Raw genomic sequence first — 19,081 nt, 5'->3', positions numbered from 1 at the left:
GCCATGCAAACCACCATGGCTTGTGTGTACCTATGCAACAATCCTGCAAGATCTGCACATGTACCCCAGAACTTAAAGTACAATAAAAAATAAAAAAAATGCTATGAACTCAGCAAAACTCCTTTTTAAAAAACTTAAAATTGAGAAATCTCTATGTATTAATCAATTATTTTAGTGAGTTCAAAAAAGACCACTTCTCTTAAGTACTAATAGTAAAAACAAGCAAACAAAAAAGATACAAGATAAAATAAAATAATATCTACCCAACTCATGGAATACTAGTGTTGAAAGGGAGCAGAATTTGAGAATTACTGATTGGCTTATTCATTTTGTTCCCTACCATCTGTCAGATATCAACATGATCTCTTATAGCAGCCAGCTTTAAAGAGCAAGATGTTCTTATCTGTTTTCTTCCTAGGGCTTTAAAGATTGACACCTTATATATTTTCCCTGTTCCTCCTTCCTTCTCTCTAGGGAGAAGGAGTGTGCATTAGTAAGAATAGTGGACAAGAGGTGTGAATCTTGGTGCTGTTTGAATTAATTGAGTGAATTTGGCAAGTTGCTTAATCCACCGTAACTTTCTTTTTGATATCTATTTGGTAAGCTTCATTATTGATCATTCCAAGGTAAAAATTACATGTAATAGTTGTTTGCTTCTAAGCCCTAGAAAACTCTGATACTTATAAGGTAGAATAATATATTTGAAGTATCAACCAATGTGTTTTTGTTTGTGGTGCTTCCTCCTTGACCCTGTCTGATTGCTCATTTCGGCAGACATATTATTGATTCAAGTGAGGTCTGGTAGAGCAGAAATGCAGAGAAAGAAAATAAGTAATTTGTGGCCTATGAGTTTCAAAGTGTCTGTTTTGCAATTGCAGAGATAATAGCTTGAGAAAAAAAAAATTGATCCTTAACAGCCTAGAGTTCTAGGCACAAAAACATAGATTTGGAAGAGTCCATGAATAGTCAGAGCCAGTTTTTCCTCCTGCTTTATTTCCTGGTCTCCAGTACTGATAACTGAAAGGGGAAGAAGAGAAAAGAGAGGAGAAGCAACAGAAATAAAAAATGATGGACCTTTGACGCCGTACCCTGCTGCGTGTTCCCCAGGCCAACTTCTGAAGGATAGGAAGCATGCTGGAAATCTCCGATGAGTTTGGAGAATCACAGAACTGAGGACATCCTGTCTGGCTTTTAAGACAGACCTCTAGAAGGCAGTAAATGTTATAGAGCTCCCTGGCACTCAGCATAAGGAAGGAACAATAGAGTAGAGGCAGCCTTGTAGTACCTCTGCGCTTAATGTGTCTTGGAGAGATGCTAAGAGGTTGAGAGAATGAGACCAAGAGATATATTGTTGTAATGGGGTCCTTGCCACACAACCATGAAACACTAGTCTCACAGACACCTTGAAGGGTGAGAAGAGCAAGGTTTATCGGGTGAAAAGAAACAAAAGGGAAACAGGGACTCTCAGCAGAGCAAGAGTCCTGTTAGTAGTCATCCCGCCTCTCAGATTGAATCCCAGGTTCCACCTCAGGACAGGTGAGGCTGGCTCTTCCCCACTGCAAATGGTGTGAACTTCCCAAGGCTTCACCCCAGTGTGCACTCCTCCCAGTGTGCAGGCCAGTTGGAGGTGATCCAGTGACCCCTTTATACTTGGTTGTCTCAATATCAAGCCTTTTAATCAGAGTGAAGCAAACCTTGCAGTAAATCGGAGACAGCCAAGATCCAATGGGAATATAGAAGTCCCAACAGACCCCAGCATGGACATTTGATGACGATGTCCTAATGACCAAGGACCAGATCCCCAAAGCCCTACATGTCTTGACATTCAGATACTCTCCATTGATTTAACCATGGCTGTGGGGAAAGGGAGAGGAGACCCAAATGGACAAAATAAACCCTGAAACAACTGAGGATTGCCTAATATTGCAAACATTTAATTACCACCATCCAGCAGAATTGAGACACACAAGGAAATGCTCTTTACATGCTAGAAAAATAGACACATTTCTTACCCACGTGAGTTCAAGGCCTGAAAATGTGTGCCCACCTACCTTTCTTTTGTGAACATGAAGAGTTATATGGACTTCTACTCAGTTCCTTATGGAATTCTTACTGATGAAACTAATTTTTCTGCTTATAGCTTTTATGAGAACTGGAAAGCTCATTCACAGGCTTGCACTACTGCTCCCAGTAAAAATGTTTTCTCTTTATGGTTGCTAGAGGCAGACAAATCCCTGCACTGGGTTACCCTTCCAAAGTCTTCACCCTCGATCCCCCTCTTCAACACAAGTGTGAATTTGGCAGAGGACTTACCTGTTTCTGTAGACAATCTTGTTCGAGTACTTCTTTTCTCAAAAATCATGCCTAAGGACTTCCCTTGCAATAAAGGCAAATACTATAAATCAAGGACAAGAATAGAATTAAAATATATCTTATATATAAATTATGTTTTAAAACCTATTCTTTACATTATTAGAAAATAAGTAATAACTACCCCCAAATAAGTGTTTAAAATATTGTTTAAAAATTGAATTTAGGCCAGGTGAGGTGGCGCATGCCTGTAATCCCAGCACTTTGGGAGGCCGAGGCAGGCAAATCACCTGAGGTCAGGCGTTTGAGACCAGTCTGGCCAACATGGCAAAAACCCGTCTCTACTAAAAATAAAAAATTAAAAAAAAAAATTAGCTAGGCGTGGTTGCGTGTGCCTGTAATCTCAGCTACTAGGGAGGTGGAGGCAAGAGAATCGCTTCAACCTGGGAGATGGAGGTTGCAGTTAGCTGAGATTGTGCCACTGCACTCCAGCCTGCGCAACAGAGCAAGATTCCATCTCAAAAAAACAAAAAAGTGAATTTAATTATTATTATTTTTTTTTTTTGAGACACAGTCTTGCTCCTCCGTAGCCAGGCACCAGGCTGGAGTGCAGTGGTGCGATCTCGGCTCACTGCAAACTCCACCTCCCAGGTTCAAGCAATTCTGCCTCAGGCTCCCAAGTAGCTGGGACTACAGGCGTCTGCCACCATGTCCAGCTGATTTTTGTATTTTTAGTAGAGATGGGGTTTCACCATGTTGGCCAGGATGGTCTCGATCTCTTGACCTCATGATTCACCAGCCTCGGCTTCCCAAAGTGCTGGGATTACAGGTGGGAGCCACCGAGCCCGGCCTAAAATGTTTTTTTATATGCTATACAAATGGGGGAACAGAACAGTAATTCCCACAGCTTATTGACTTGTAATTAGAAAGTAGTATTAATTGCTCGGAGTTAAACGTGAATTTGTTCCAAAGTATATTAATATTTTATACTGGAACCACCTTCTTACTTAACTCTGTTGAAATCCCCATTCAGTGGCAGATTAGTGCCCTAAAAAGAAAAAGAAAGAAAGAAGGAAAGAAAGAAAAAGAAAGAAAGAAAGGAAGAGAAAGAAAGAAAAGAAATCCCCATTCAATTTTCAATGACCTTGCAGGTGTTTGGTTTGGAGGTGTTTTCTCAGCTAGGAAAATGCTACTCTGTTAAAACATGGGGCACTAAGGCTTCCACCTAGGTCAATGATGAAGCCCCAGTGTTTTAGCTACACATTCATCATGCATCCTCATGGGGATACAAAGACTTGGCTTCTGGAAGTCATTTGAAAACAATCTGGAAAGTTTGAATGTGGGGTGGGGCACTTCCTCCTTCCTCTTCTGTAGATGGGCTTCCCGATAGAATGAGTTCTGGAACAAACAGATTTTTGCCAGCTAACCTCCCTCACCCACAAAGTGTCAAGATCATAGGCCTGGGCCTGGGAAAAACTTTTCTCCTTATTTCAGGTGTTTTATAGGAACATCAACCCACAGCAGTTGCGGTCACTCCTGTCCTCAGTTTGTTCTTAGGAGCTTGGAGAGTTAGCCAACTAGATAAAATCAAGGCCGTGTCAAACTTTCTCAACCTGAAACCAACTCTTTAAAAAGGCTTTTGAACAAGCTTGGAAAACAAAAATGCTTTCACAATTAAGCAGTCTAAATGAAGCTACTATATTAATTGAGTGTGTTTCAAATATAAATTGCTCAAAATGCAGGATTTTATTTTATTTTATTTTTTTTAAGACGCGGTTTCACCATGTTGGTCAGGCTGGTCTTGAACTCCTGACCTCAGGTGATCCGCCCACCTTGGCCTCCAAAGTGATTGGATTACAGGCGTGAGCCACCGCACCTGGCCTAAATGGAGAATAATACTTATAGCTAAGACCCATATCCCATCTCTTCTCCCACCTGGATGTCATTAATTGTTTCTTTGCTAATCTAAATGCTTTTTAAGACACTGTCACATTATTGTGAATTTTTCAACATTATCCTAATGATCTTATATCTGATATGCATCCAAAATTAAAATTTTTTGCTAGGAAAAAAAATCATCTTCAGTTTTGACTTGATAGAAAATACACAAAGAAAAGGTATCTAAAAATAAAATCTTGGCCGGGCGTGGTGGCTCACGCCTGTAATCCCAGCACTTTGGGAGGGAGGCAAGGCAGGCGGATTACCTGTGGTCGGTAGTTCAAGATCAACCTGGCCAACATGGTGAAACCCCATATCCACTAAAAATACAAAAAACAGTCAGGCGTAGCGGTGGGCACCTGTAATCCCAACTATTCAGGAGGCTGAGGCAAGAGAATCACTTGAACCTGGGAGGCAGAGGTTGCAGTGAGACGAAATTGCACCCCTGTACTCCAGCCTGGGTAACGGAGCAAGACTCCGTCTCAAAAAATAATAAATAAATAAAATAAAATAAAATCTTGTCAAACAAATGATTTCTTAGATTTGATCCAGTTAAAAATGAATTTCATCATTCCACATGAAATAAATGCAATGACTTGTCATTGAATAACTGATTTTTATGCTTTTTTTGTATGCCTGTATGCTCCATGATAATCAATTACCTTGACTGTGAGGTTTCATTACATAGCTACTGTTTAAGAATTTTAATGTATTTTCTTTTTCCTCTTTCTTTGGGAAGGTTGCCTTTAAAAAGGCTGACTGGTAGTAATGGAACGTGGAAAGAAAATGTTACATACCTCTCCTTTCTGTTTTATCCTAAATTTCAGATCTGCTGATAGCCATAGCATATATTTAATTTCTTCTCCAGTAAAGTTTTTTAGAGTGAGAAGGTCACGGCCCTTCAGCTGTACTTTATTTTGTAGTGGTTGTCCACACCTATAAAAAAGATTAGAAAAGGAGAAATATGAATTTCAGAAAAAAAACCCATGTACTATGGTGATTCATTGTTTTATTTTTGATAAAGCATTCTCTCTCTCTCTCTCTCCCTTTTTTTTTTTTTTTGAGACAGGGTCTCACTCTGTGGCCCAGGCTGGAGTACAGTGGCACAATCTCAGCTCACTGTAGCCTCCGCCTCCCTGGTTAGAGCGATTTTCCTGCCTCAACCACCCAAGTAGCTGAAAACTACAGGCACATGCCACCACGCACAGCTAATTTTTATATTTTTAGTAGAGACAGAGTTTCTCCATGGTGCCCAGGCTCATCTTGAACTTCTGAGCTCAAGTGATCCCCTGCCTCGGCCTCTTGATAAAGCATTCTTGATAAAGATAGCTAATGCTTTATCTTTTTATTCTTGATAAAGCTCAGCAAATCACATGTAACCTCATGTGTCTCTGCAAAGTGTTAATGCATTGAAATTTGATATGGCCATGGTTTATATTTTATACGTCCAGTATTTTGGATGTTCCAGAGAAAAAAAGAATTTGTGAAAACAGATTGAATTCTTATTTCCTTGAAATAGCCACATGAGTGGCTTTGTCACTTACTAGTCATACAACCTAGGGCAATTTACTTACGCATTCTCTGGTTCTAAATTTCCCACCTAGAAAATTACTATAATCTTATCGAGTTATTGTGAAGATAAAATGATTTAATACATGTAAAGCAGACATTGTCTGGCATATAATAAGTAATCAATAATAGCTATTATTATTATTAAAATCTTCAGACTGTACAAGCAGCATTTGTAAGGCACAATATAAAATAATTTCATACTTTCCCCCTACTGCCCTTCAAACCTGTTCTTGGAGACTTGTTCTTTTTATCCCTGGATGAAAATCAATGGACACTGTAGCTTTTCTATGTTTCTTTAAACATGGATCCATATGTATGTTTTCTTTATTTATATGTGCTGTTATACTAATAGATTATGTATATAACAAAACACAAAAATAAAAATGTTAAAAGTTTAGACGAAGAAGAACAAAATATTTTATTTTATTTACTTATTTATTTATTTATTTATTTATTTTTGAGATGCAGTTTGGCTCTGTCACCCAGGCTGGAGTGCAGTGGCATGATCTATGCTCACTACAACATCCACTTCCCACATTCAGGACATTCTCCTGCCTCAGCCTCCTGAGTAGCTGGGATTACAGGCATGTGCCACCATGCCCAGCTATTGTTTCTATTTTTTGTAGAGATGGGGTTTCGCCATGTTGGCCAGGCTGGTCTCAAACTCCTGACCTCAGGTGATCCACCCTCCTCGGCCTCCCAAAGTGCTGGGATTACAGGTGTGAGCCACCATGCCTGGCCAAGGACCAAATATTTTAAAAATAAGTTTGTAGATGTACAAAGACATTTTGCTAGCTAAAGAAGTTTCTAGACAGCCCTTCACTTTCTTCCTTCTACTGAAACCCTAGTAAAATGCTTACACAACTGTGCCCAAGATCTCCATCGTAGTCAGCAATTTGATAACTTTGGAAGTAAGGTATTTAGGCAGAAAATTTGTATTTATATACAAATTTTGGTTATGTGTTTGCTTCTGATAATATTAATGAGTCATAATATTAAGCAACACTTGTAATACCAAGTACTGATAATGTTAAGAAGTAAACACTGATTGATGTTCATGAATTTTTCAGGGTCAACTGGAATCTTCTGGGGATTATAAGACAGATTTGCATATGTGGCCTGAAATGAAGGCACGGCAGCTTAATCTTTCTCAATTCACAGTTAGGGCATATTTGAAAATATTTTTCTTCTGGAATAAGATCCAAACAACATAAAATTACAGAAGATAAACCTTCTTGACTCCATGTCTTACAATAACACATTAATATTCCTTGGCTTAAGACTTCCTCTAATATTATTTTAAAAGGGGAAGAATACTTTGCTGGAAAACCCCACTCCCTCTGTTTCAAGGAATTTGGGAAACAACACTATAGCTGTTGAACTCACATCCATCAACCACAGGAAAAATCACTCATGAGCTAATTTTGAGGCCTTAATTTTTGCCTTGAGTTCAAACTCAGACTCCTGGTTATTTTGGAGCCCACAAAAGCTGAGTCTCCAAACTGCTATACTTAAAGGATTCAATATTGTCCCCTATTTTCAGCCTTTGCGGGATTTTGTTGCATTCTCTCACTTCTGAATGCTCACAAGACTACAGGCTTTCTTTAAGAGCATGTCATAGATCTTAAAAATGTGTTGTTCTTGTTGGATCTCCGAGAAATAGAAGTGGAAATGAAAATTTTGCAAGGAACTAAACTTTTTCTCCCCAATTTTCATGAAAGGAAACAGGAAAGAGGAGGACCAACAATACCTTTTGCTATTCCAGAAGCTCCAAATTCCAGTTCTTATTACCCTCAGTAGAAGACAGACTGGAGGAAATAACAAGCTTCTGGGGCTTCCTCAGATTTTGTCTTACACACTTAGAAGTTTCTAAGTTGGAAGTGGAATTAAGCTTGTGGTTATGGTTAGGATTAACGTTCTGCTGTGGGGGTTGCATTGTGAGATGCTGCTTTTTCTATGTCTCCACTGACAAAAAATTTGAATATGAAGGTAGAAAAAACACACAAACATCCTGCTTGAACTGTTCCTTTTTGTCAAGGCCTTTGATTTTTCAAATATATATAGAACAGAAACTTTATTTCACTATTTTTCCCTTGGACTACAAGTGATCATAAAAATCTCTCTTTCTGACTCTAGGCTTTCCACGGCAGCAGCTGATAATGTTGCCCTCACTCTCGCTGCCCTTGGATCACATCTCCAATAAATGTTAGCAGATAAGCTTCTCCCACCCCAAAGGTTCCTTGTGCCCCTTTGTGTTTTTGTTTGCTAGTTGATTTTTCAGTAAGGACCCTTAACATGAGATCCAGTCTCCTAACCAATTTTGAACTGCACAACACCATATTGGTAACTATAGGCGCTATGTTGCACAGCAGATCTCTAGGATTTATTCATCTAGAATAATCAAAAGTTTATATCCATAGAAAGCCTCTCCATTTCCCGTACTCCCAGCTTCTGAGAACCACTATTGTCTAATGTTTTAAATTAGAATCTATGAGTGGATATTTTTGAGCCTTATGTAAGTGAAATCATGTAGTATTTGTCCTTCATGGCTTATTTCACTTAGCATAATGCCCTCCAAAGCTTTTTTTTTTTTTTTTTTTTAACACGGGCAGTTTTTAGTTTGCATGGTAGTGTGTGGCACTGTGAATAGCTATTAAATCTGAAACCATGCAAAGTAAGCTTAATATATAGTGGGAAAATCATAATTGTCCTCTGACTTAAAAAATCGTCAAAACAGGGCCGGGCGCGGTGGCTCACGCCTGTAATCCCAGCACTTTGGGAGGCCAAGGCGGGTGGATCACAAGGGCAAGAGATCGAGACCATCCTGGTCAACATGGTGAAACCCCGTCTCTACTAAAAATACAAAAAATCAGCTGGGCATGGTGGCGCATGCCTGTAATCCCAGCTACTCAGGAGGCTGAGGCAGGAGAATTGCCTGAACCCGCAGGCGGAGGTTGCAGTGAGCCGAGATCGCACCATTGCACTCCAGCCTGGGTAACAAGAGCGAAACTCTGTCTCAAAAAAAAAAAAAAAATTCATCAAAACATTAAAAACTTTTATTGTCAGTTATAAATGTACAGGGAAGTGAAAAATAGTAAAACTGATGTATTTTTTAGTGCATTGTAATTTAAAACATTAAAAACATTGAGAAGTATAGTGCTTTATTTCCTTGTAAAAACTTTCAAAAGTGATTTCTACAGTGCTTACCTTCTCATCAGAGAACTTATAATATAGAGCAAGCATCTTTTCTGTTTTGGTAAACTGTCATAATTTTTTCTAAGTTTGGATAAACTTTTAACATTTTCCTTTACACTTTCAGTGAGGTGTAATATCTCTGAGAGTTCCTTTAACGTGAAGTGTTTTGTTGGTGTTACTTCCCCTGGGACATCTTCACCCTTTTTGTCACAACCACTTTCTGCAGTTATGTCAATAACTTTGTCTTCACTAAGTTCCTCTGGCTGTGTATCTACAGCCTTTCAAACAGCAGCAGGGTAACAATTCTATACTCAGCTGTTTCTTTCAGAACTCAATTTACATTCAATTCTAATTTAACTTCCACTGCTATCGCATTTTCTTTTTTTTTTTTTTTTTTAAACAGAGGCTCCTTCTGTTGCCCAAGCTGGAGCACAGTGGCACAATCTTGGCTCACTGCAATCTCTGTCTCCCGGGTTCAAGAGATTCTCCTGCCTAAGCCTCCAGAGTAGCTGGGATTACAGGTGTCTGCCACCGCGCTTGGCTAATTTTTGTAGTTTTTAGTAGAGACAGGGTTTCGTCATGTTGACCAGAATGGACTCGAACTCCTGACCTCAGGTGATCTACCTGCCTCAGCCTCCCAAAGTGCTGGGATTACAGGCCTGAGCCACCGCACCTGGCCATCTCTGCTGTACTTTGATGTGCTGCACTGTCATTATCCATTTTCGTAAAATGTCCATGGGTATATCACTGTGAGAAAAGGAGGCTGTGCAGCTATACTCTTTGTAATCTGTATGCAAATTGAATGATAGATGTACAGTGACCAATCACCAACAGACTTTGAAAGAAGTGATATATTGGTCACTGATCATGATGTGCTGTGCATGTGTTATTTACATGTGGACTGAAGAGTTAGCAATGAAGTTTTTGCTTTATGAATTACTCACAATTAATACACTATGTTGAATGAAATTTGAACTGCGTTCGTAATGGCCTAGTGTTATTAACTAAACTGTGGTAATTGAAATTCGTGTACATTGGGATCTTGTAAAAGAAGGGCTGGCTGAACTCTAAAAGCTTTCCCATCACAGGACTCCTTGATATACCATTCCCTCGGTCCAGAACACTCTCTCCTCAGCTTTCAAAGCTGTCCTTCTCATTCTCAGGCTGTAAGCTTAAATATCACCTCCTATGAGATTCCTTCCCTGACTATACTGTCTAAGTAGTCTTCACTTTACCTTCATTTTGTTTGTAATACTTATAAAAATTTTAATATACATTTATGTGTCTACTTAATGCTTACTTTTACTCTTCTCACTGGATTATATATGATCAGGGGCTTTCCTATTTTATTCACTAATATATACCCAGTGCTTAGTACAGTGCTTGGAATATAGTAGGCATTCAATACATATTACATATTACTTTATTTTTTCGAGACAGCATCTTGCTCTGTCACCCAGGCTGGAGTGCAGTGGTGAGATCTCAGCTCACTGCAGCTACCTCCCAGTTTCAAGTGATTCTCCTGGCTCGGCCTCCCGAGTAGCTGAGACCACAGGTGCGTGCCACCATGCCAGGCTAATTTTTGTATTTTTAGTAGAGACGGGGTTTCACCATGTTGGTCAAGCTGGTCTCGAACCCCTGACCTCAAGTGATCTGCCTGTCTCAGCCACCCAAATTACTGGGATTACAGGTGTAAGCCACCACACCTGGCCTCAATAAATATTTCTTAAGTAAATGAATAAGTGATAGTAGGTCTTTAGGGCAGAAGTAAATCAATTTGTGTAAGAAAAAATTCAGGCTGGGTGTGGTGGCTCACGCCTATAATCCTAGCACTTTGGGAGGCCAAAGCGAGTGAATCACTTGAGGTCCGGAGTTCTAGACCAGCCTGACCAACATGGTGAAACCCAATCTCTACTAAAAATACAAAAATTAGCCAGGCATGGTGGCAGATGCCTGTAATCCCAGCTACTTGGGAGGCTTAGGCAGGAGAACCGCTTGAACTTGGGAGGCGGAGGTTGCGGTAAGCCGAGATCGTGCCATTGCACTCCAGCCTGGGCCACAGAGGGAGACTCCATCTCAGAAGAGAAATTGCACCACAGCTAGTGAGGGGTGTCATGCTGTTTATACCACTGAAAAATCATTAGAGTAGTCACCACCTTTCTCAATTCTATCCAGGAGGTGGGGCAGGAAATGTTAGCTTGGGAAAAAGAGCTGTTTTTCATAGATAATCAAGAACTGACCAGGAAAATTTATCACTGAAAGGAAAGCAAACACAATGGTCCCAGTTTAAATTCCTGTTTACTGTTTCCTCATAGACCTCCCCTTGGCTCCAAATGGAGCTGCCACACTTCTTTCCTAATCTACATAAAAATTAGAAGAGTTCCACAATGTCACCACATTAAAACAGTTCTGACATAGGCGTCTCTTTTTTGTTTCTGGTCTGTATCAAGCATTTTCTTGCTTTTGGGTGATAAAGCCTCGCTTGAATTAGCCAGGTAAGACTGCTGCCCATCAATGGCTATTAAGTTCCCCTAGAGACCTCATTCCTCAATAAGAGACAGCCTGCTCTGGTTCACAAGCACCAGAACCAGGGCCAAATGCATTATCTGAGTCTCCTGTAAAATGCTTGCTTTTCATGTACCAAAGTGTACAAGAAGTAAATCAGAGTAAACAAGAAATCTCCTTGGTACACCAGACATAAACCACATCATTATTCCTCAGCCTGCACATAAGAGACAGGATGTGATGTTGTGGGAAACAATGGGAAGCACGTACAAATATTCCATCAAAACTGTCACTGCAATCTGGTCAGAGCCAGAGCCTTTAAAAAAGGCAAGATTAGTTCTTTACATTCATTTTATTCCTTGAAAATATAATTACAGAGATTTCTTAACCCCAAATCACTGAATGCTAAGAAGCTAAGCCAAGGTAATAAGAGATCTTTGTATTAACTGTAGCCAAATATCTTCCTAGCTAGAAAATGGAAGAGTATTCGCTACTGGCAGAATGAAGCCTTTCATTGCTAGTGTCTGCATTTTCCAACTCTGGTAAACTGGGGGATGGGAGAGACTTGGATGTATTCCCTGGTATAATTGTATTTTATTGGAAGAGAAAGTGCTTGATTTGAGTAAAATGTGGTCAGTCAAAAACTGATTTTGCCAGAGTAGGAAAAAATTCAGTGTTAAATGATACTCTGATCCCCACGGACAATTTGAGATAAAGACTTTAACTTCTGGAGATGTAAGAGGGGGCCAAGGGGCCTATGGCTGAGATTTTTATATTTCTTTAACCTTGCATTAATGCAAGAACTAAGGCATATTTTCGTGTGTGTGTGTGTGTGTGTGTGTGTGTGTGTGTGTGTGTATCTTTACTGAGATATTCTGGCTGTACCTAAAAAAAAAAATTATTAAGCAAAGGTAGATTGGCCAACTTGATCAATGTGAAGGAATCAAAGTAATACAAGCAATGAAATGAAAAGACCAGTGTCTTTAAATATTTGAATTGTAGTCCTAGTTCAGTTCAGATTTAGGAATAAACAATGGCTTTGGGAAACTTATTTGCCATCTCAAGCCCAATTCTTCATCTGAAAATTTAAGAAACTGAACGAAATCAGTGATTCTCTGTGTCTATGTCTTCCCCCACACTCATGAAGTTTGTAAACTGGGGCCACATGAATTTTCAGTGGCCTAACTTTAATTCTATCCCCTTCTTTCCTTCTCAAAAAGGCATATTAGAATGCATGCAAGAGAAAGGAGCTTTATTTTCACCAAAAAAAAAACCTTGCACTCATTCCACTGATGTGAAAAAAACTCACAAATTATTTCCAAATTTACTTACTTTCCTATGAATAATAATGATAATAATGTATTAATAAAAATTTACTTGAAACCCTCCTTACTGTTGCCACATACCCATATGTCATATAAATTACTGATAGAGTGAGGAGGCAGCCAAGGTCGCCCCAACCCCCAGCGAAACCCCATGGTCAAGCCTAAAACAGCCTGAAGGCTGAAAAACAGGACTGCTTGTCCTGGATGAAGCCCGCCCTTTCCCCCAACTCCCCCAACGGATTCTTTCTGAATAATGCACCTGGGAGGACAGGGTGGGGCTTCAGGGAGGTTCGAAGGTGGGGAGGAGCCGGGCCTCTCCTGTTCCTGTCATTCAGTCTGTGAGACAGCAGCCTGTTAACAGGAACCCCTCTGGCTTTGCTGAGTTATTTACCTTTTCGTCCAATAAATTCCGCTACCCCTCGCCCTTCAAAGTATCTGCGAGCCTAACCTTTCCTGGTTGTGTGACAAGAACATTATTATTGATCACTGAGTGACTAGTGGTCTAAGATACCTTAGATCATTAATATTCTAAAATTGTGAAACTTCCCATCTGAAAACTGAAGAATTCACATGAAGGCTAGATTTCTGCACACCTACTATTAAAGGTCTGGAAACCTGAAACTGTCAAAAATCAGTGGCTTCTTTTTTCTAAGTTAAATTACTAAATATAAACCAGGAAACAAATTCCACTGTTGGCGAAGGAAAACATCATGACCCCGTTCAATTTTTGGTGCCATCTCTTTTTTGGTTTTCTGAAGTGAAGTGATTTTTTGTTTTGTTTTGTTTTTGAGACAGATTCTCACTCTGTCGCCCAGGGTGTAGTGCATTGGCGTGATCTCGGCTCACTGCAACATCTGCCTCCCGAGTTCAAGCAATTCTTCTGCCTCAGCCTCCTGAGTAGCTGGCATTACAGATGTGCACCACCAGGCCTGGCTAATTTTTATTTTTATTTTTATTTTTAGTAGAGATGTGGTTTCACCATGTTGGCCAGACCAGTCTTGAACTCCTGACCTCAGGTGATCCACCCACCTCAGCCTCCCAAAGTGCTGGGATTACAAGCGTAAGCCACCGCACTTGGCCGAGGTGATGTTTTTCAAAGGCATTCATATTAAGTTTTGACGTTGTGAATAATCAAAGTGCACTGTTTTCTCTCCTCTATGCGACAACATGAATGTCTTATAACACGTTGTCTGTATGTCCATGTGTGTATGGATGGGCCTGTGTGAGAGATGAGGGGGGAAACATAATGAGTTATTTGAACCCTTATAGAGGTCTGGAATGAAATACCTGAAAACCAGTAACCTCTGGCTCCAATCCATAACCTCCACAGAATTGGGTGGCTTAGCTCAATATTCTCTGAAGAAATTTCTATTTGTGAGATGAAATTGAACTGTGCTTGCAAATTGGTCTTTTCTGATAAAGAAAGAGATTTTTTTTTTTTAGTCGTTTCTTAAAAAGCTCTAAGTGGTTTCCCTAATAGACAACAAATCATAGGACATTTTATATTATCCAAACACAGCAAGCCTTTATAGCCTTGTTTATGACATGGAAAGCCTGTGAATTGGGTGTTTTCAGCAGTCTTGGTTTCTGATTCTATTGATTTTGTTTAAAAAAATTAACTGACTAAAAGTGATTGATCCATGGGCTGTGTGCATGGCTTCAGCCTCACTTAACCTATTATCCTATTATTTTATCATGTCCATGGCAATATGGCTGCTCACTTCAAAACTGTGATTCCTATTTTGTGGCACTATCAAACTCTAACCATATATTTCCTATTACTCTGGAGTAGTAAACTCACATGGTATGTTACTTAACAAGGGCTCTCCACCTTTCCCAAGAAATATGGGAGAAAAAAATAATGTGAATCCCTGTGAAACACTGAAAATCAGAGTAAAAATATAGAACAGGCAGGGTAGACAGGGAGTTTTTCTCTGTTGTTGAGGGCTTTGTCAAAGGTTACAGGTCTTATTGGAGATGAGAAATTCTGAATTCATCTAGCCTACAGGTAGTGCAACTAACTAATACAGTAGGAAAGAAAAATACCCATGCCACGTGAGAATGCATGTCGAAACCATTTCAACATTATCTCATTTTTCAATAGAGATTCACGCTACTGAGTTTCGAACAACATGGGTGACTTGAGGCTTTCACATTTTCAAATAACATGTTTGGATTTGGGCTAATTTAGGCATACTTTTGCACCAGCTCCCATTCACTGTAAGAAATAGCTCACCAGGATTTTCAGAAATGTAGTCTGGCTCCTGGATATAGACAGTAGTGTATTAGCAAATACACACACACACACACACACACACACACACACACACACACACACACAAGCCCAACTCCTTGAAAGAGGTTTTACTTGCAATATTTAACTCGTAATAAGTATTTTAAAAATCAATTATCACTGTAATTTTCAAAGAACAGTATAAGTTTAAGTTCCAGACTTTGGTTATTCATTCAATTGGATCTTTTCAGCTCAGTGACGATGTCTTGTTAAAAACTATGGAATAAAATTTTATCATATTTTTATCTGATGTAACTCAGTGTAATGGAATACTAAAATAAATAATGAATATTGGTCTATCACTTTTAAGGTTTCATATACATTATCTCATTGATTATCACTAGACTATGACTTCATGCAGCTGGAGTAAACTATATTTTTATTTCATTTACTAGTGTATCTCCAACTCCTTGATAGAACATGGCACAAGGTGGAAGTTCGATTATTTGTTGAATGAATGATTGAACCACCCTGTAATGTAGGCAGAACAGGTGTTAACCTTTTTTCCATTTTATAGGTGAAACAACATTGCAGAAAAGTTTAGTGACTTGTCCAAGGTCATATAGCCAGCAAGGGTGCTGGTAGGCCTTGAACCTAGTTCTTTAGACTTTTCTCCACGTTGTTATCTAGTCCAACTGGCACTAATTGGTAAGCCCCATAATCATTCTGGGCTTTATTTCCCTTATACTTAAAATAAGAGAAGTGAAATAATTTCAATTGATTATTTGAGCTGTTTAAGAAATAAAAATTACATTTCCTCTCAAAATAAAATAAGAGAAGGCATTTTTCCATGGCTCTGAGGTCTCACCTATAGACCTCAGAGCCAGAATGATACCTTAAATGATATTATAAATTAAGCCGATAATACTTAGATGTTAGGCTCTCTTTTGAGAGCCTTATATTCACTAAAGAAGTAGTGCCAATGGTGGAGTCCAGAGAACCTAGAACTGTCATATGGTCCAGAGAAGGGATACCCAGGGCCACTGTCACAGGTCCACTTTCTAACAATAGAAGGAAACTGCAGACCAAAAGCTTCTTCCTTAAGAAAGTCAGGGAGGTTGTTTCAGGTTATAAAGAAGCTCTGTGGAAATTCTATCTGATTATTCACAAGAAACTGTTCTAGAAGCCTTCTGGTAGTGATGTCTCCACCTGATGGCCTTGCTTACCCAGCTAACTCGTATTCCCTGTTTCCTTCCCCTTCTCTTTCCCCTTCCCCGCTGACACACTACATGCCATCTTTAACAACATGTGCAATGGTTGTAAACAGGATGTAAACTTTTATAATGAATTCTTTGGAGACAGCCTGCTTTGCGCATGCCAGCAAAAATTTCAGGGATGGTTTTCAAACTTGTATTTTGTTTAAAAATATCATTATCTCCATCACATATAAGGCTTCTTTGCAGCAGCTTTGTCAGTATTTATTAGTTGCTATTTGGAGTCTGTTTTTTCAAAGGAACTGATTAGTCTCAACACCCTAGAGTGAAATATCATTTTCTAGCAAGCCCAAATACAAGCTGAAGGCCTTGTGTAAATTACTTCCCCTCATTTCCTTCAGCTACTTGCTTGTTTAGAATGTACACAAAAGGAAGATGTCAAGAACGTTTAGTCTGTTATACCTGCCATGGGTGGCTTCCCCTACAGCACACAATGAAATTGATTACAGAACAACTGAGAAATGAAAGCTCCGCTGGAATTAGAGGCAACTGCCTCAAATAAGAGTTAAGCAGAGTGTGGCACAACACTGCAGAAAGAGGCCTTACTGCATCACCACAGTTCCTAAATCAAACACAAATCTCTGACCATCACTTACCGAAAATTTCGAACCACGAAGTTGTGACCATTTCTAAAAGCTGCATTGTTCAACAGGATCCTCAGATTAAACAGCATCTTCTTTTAACAGTGAAAAGGATGATTCTATGCTCTTGAAAACTCCACAGCAAGTTAGCCAGCGAAGGCCACCTAAAAACTAAGAAATGTGTTCAGTTGCAGTGAGGGAGCAAAGGTAACATCACCCTTCAGCTCCCTTATCAAAGTCCCCTGGTTAGAGATACCACAGGGCAGAGTGCAGGAGCATTTGAATTTTATGCCAAGCTCCACTACTGTGTATTTTTGTAGAAGAAATCCTGACTCTTTTAGTGCCCAGCCTCCTCATTTTTCATAATATATTTATACTGTCACATGCATGTACAAAATAAATTTACAAGTACTCATTGAGCATATAATGTATGCAAGGCACTGCAGTACTGGCTGCTGTGAAGGTACATAGAAGTAACTCATTTAGAAAATGCAAATTAGCACTGCAAAAACAGCCCTAAGTAGTACTATTCTCATTTATCTCACTTTTCTACTTCTAATTGCCAGTCTTTCCACAAAAACAAATAGAAAGTAGTCCTCTGGAAGTTATTTTGGGGATGCAAGAAGATAGAGAAGGTATAGTAAAAATATCTCAGCCCTGGAGCTTCCCTCGTGCCTTGCCCATAAGTCTTCTATAAAGAAAGAGTTGCTGGCTGGGGGCTATGGCTGACACCTATAATCCCAGCACTTTGGAAGGCCGAGGCAGGTGGATCACTTGAGCCCAGGAGTTGGAGACAAGCCTGACCAACATGGTGAAACCCTGTCTCTACTAAAAATACAAAAATTAACCTAGTCTGGTGGTGTACACCTGTAATCCCAGCTACTCGAGAGGCTGAGGCATGAGAATCGCTTGAACCCGAAAGACGGAGGTTGGAGTGAGCCAAGATTACACCATTGTACTGCAGCCTGGGAGATAGAGACTCTGGAAAGAAGGAAGGAAAGAAAGAAAAAAAGAAAGAAAGAGAGAGAGAGAGAGGGGAGGGGAGGGGAGGGGAGGGGAGGGAATAGTTGTCTATTGATTCTAGCAGGAGCCCACAATAGAAGTGGGAAGTGAGGATACCATATGCTCCTCCCCTTGCAGCCTATTTAGATCACTAAGGGGCCATCTGCAACCTCACATTTATTCAGTTATCCTCAGTTATAAATCATATGATTCAAACTATTCTGTTTCAGATACCAGGCTACACTGAAGTTTCAGAGACAGAAGATGACATCACCTTTGCAGAGTTCACAGTTCAGTAAAGGTGGTATGATTTGTAAACAAATATCCATAATACAAGCCTATAGGAGAGTTCCGGACAAAATTGTCCGGCTTCAGAGAAGAGGGAGAGCTCTAAGGTAGGAAGGGTAGGAGGAAGGAGAGGAGGGACAGGGGTAGGGCTGCCTCTTCTGGTCAATTTATATGACTTTAGCAAACCCAGGTAAATATTTGCTAGAAGTTTGAAGAATACCAAAAAGTGTTATTTAATAACCAACTATGGCTACCTCAGGAGCCGAGATGTTTGTGATGTCATAATACTAGTAGATAAATAAATATTGACATCATGGCCGGGCGCGGTGGCTCAAGCCTGTAATCCCAGCACTTTGGGAGGCCGAGGCGGGTGGATCACGAGGTCAAGAGATCGAGACCATCCTGGTCAACGTGGTGAAACCCCGTCTCTACTAAAAATACAAACAATTAGCTGGGCATGGTGGTGCGTGCCTGTAATCCCAGCTACTCAGGAGGCTGAGGCAGGAGAATTGCCTGAACCCAGGAGGCGGAGGTTGCGGTGAGCCTAGATCGCGCCATTGCACTCCAGCCTGGGTAACATGAGTGAAACTATGTCTCAAAAAAAAAAAAAATTGACATCATTTCCTTCTACTTACAGAGAATGATGTGAGATGAAGTGAGGGGAAAGACTGACATTTCCAAACTTCTTTCTTTTTTTTTTTTTTTAAAGATGGGGTTTCACCATGATGGCCAGGCTGGTCTTGAACTCCTGAACTCAGGTGATCCACCCACCTCAGCCTCCCAAAGTGCTAGGATTACAGGTGTGAGCCACCGTGCCCGGCTGACATTTCCAAACTTCTGTCAAATCTTCCGTTCTGG

The 19,081-nt window shown here is 40.0% G+C and overlaps 1 protein-coding gene across 1 annotated transcript in view; it reads right to left on the bottom strand.

Moving 5' to 3' along the window:
• OTC (ornithine carbamoyltransferase) overlaps positions 1–17,230 on the bottom strand; it is a 65,217-nt gene extending 47,987 nt beyond the window's left edge. Inside the window, exons 1-3 of the mRNA XM_032261647.1 lie at positions 16,949–17,230; positions 5,046–5,184; positions 2,314–2,395 (exon numbers count right to left, since the gene is read on the bottom strand). Of these exons, the coding sequence (XP_032117538.1) occupies positions 2,314–2,395; positions 5,046–5,184; positions 16,949–17,025 (298 nt within the window). The 5' untranslated portion in view covers positions 17,026–17,230. The remainder of the gene's footprint in view (positions 1–2,313; positions 2,396–5,045; positions 5,185–16,948) is intronic.
• Positions 17,231–19,081: the final 1,851 nt, after the last annotated feature.

Source organism: Sapajus apella, unplaced genomic scaffold (genome assembly GCF_009761245.1).
Source record: "Sapajus apella isolate SASKATOON/1434 unplaced genomic scaffold, GSC_monkey_1.0 scaffold125, whole genome shotgun sequence".
NCBI lineage: Eukaryota > Metazoa > Chordata > Mammalia > Primates > Cebidae > Sapajus > Sapajus apella.
Note: the sequence above shows the minus strand (reverse complement) of the source record. Positions and strands in the feature narration are given on the sequence as shown.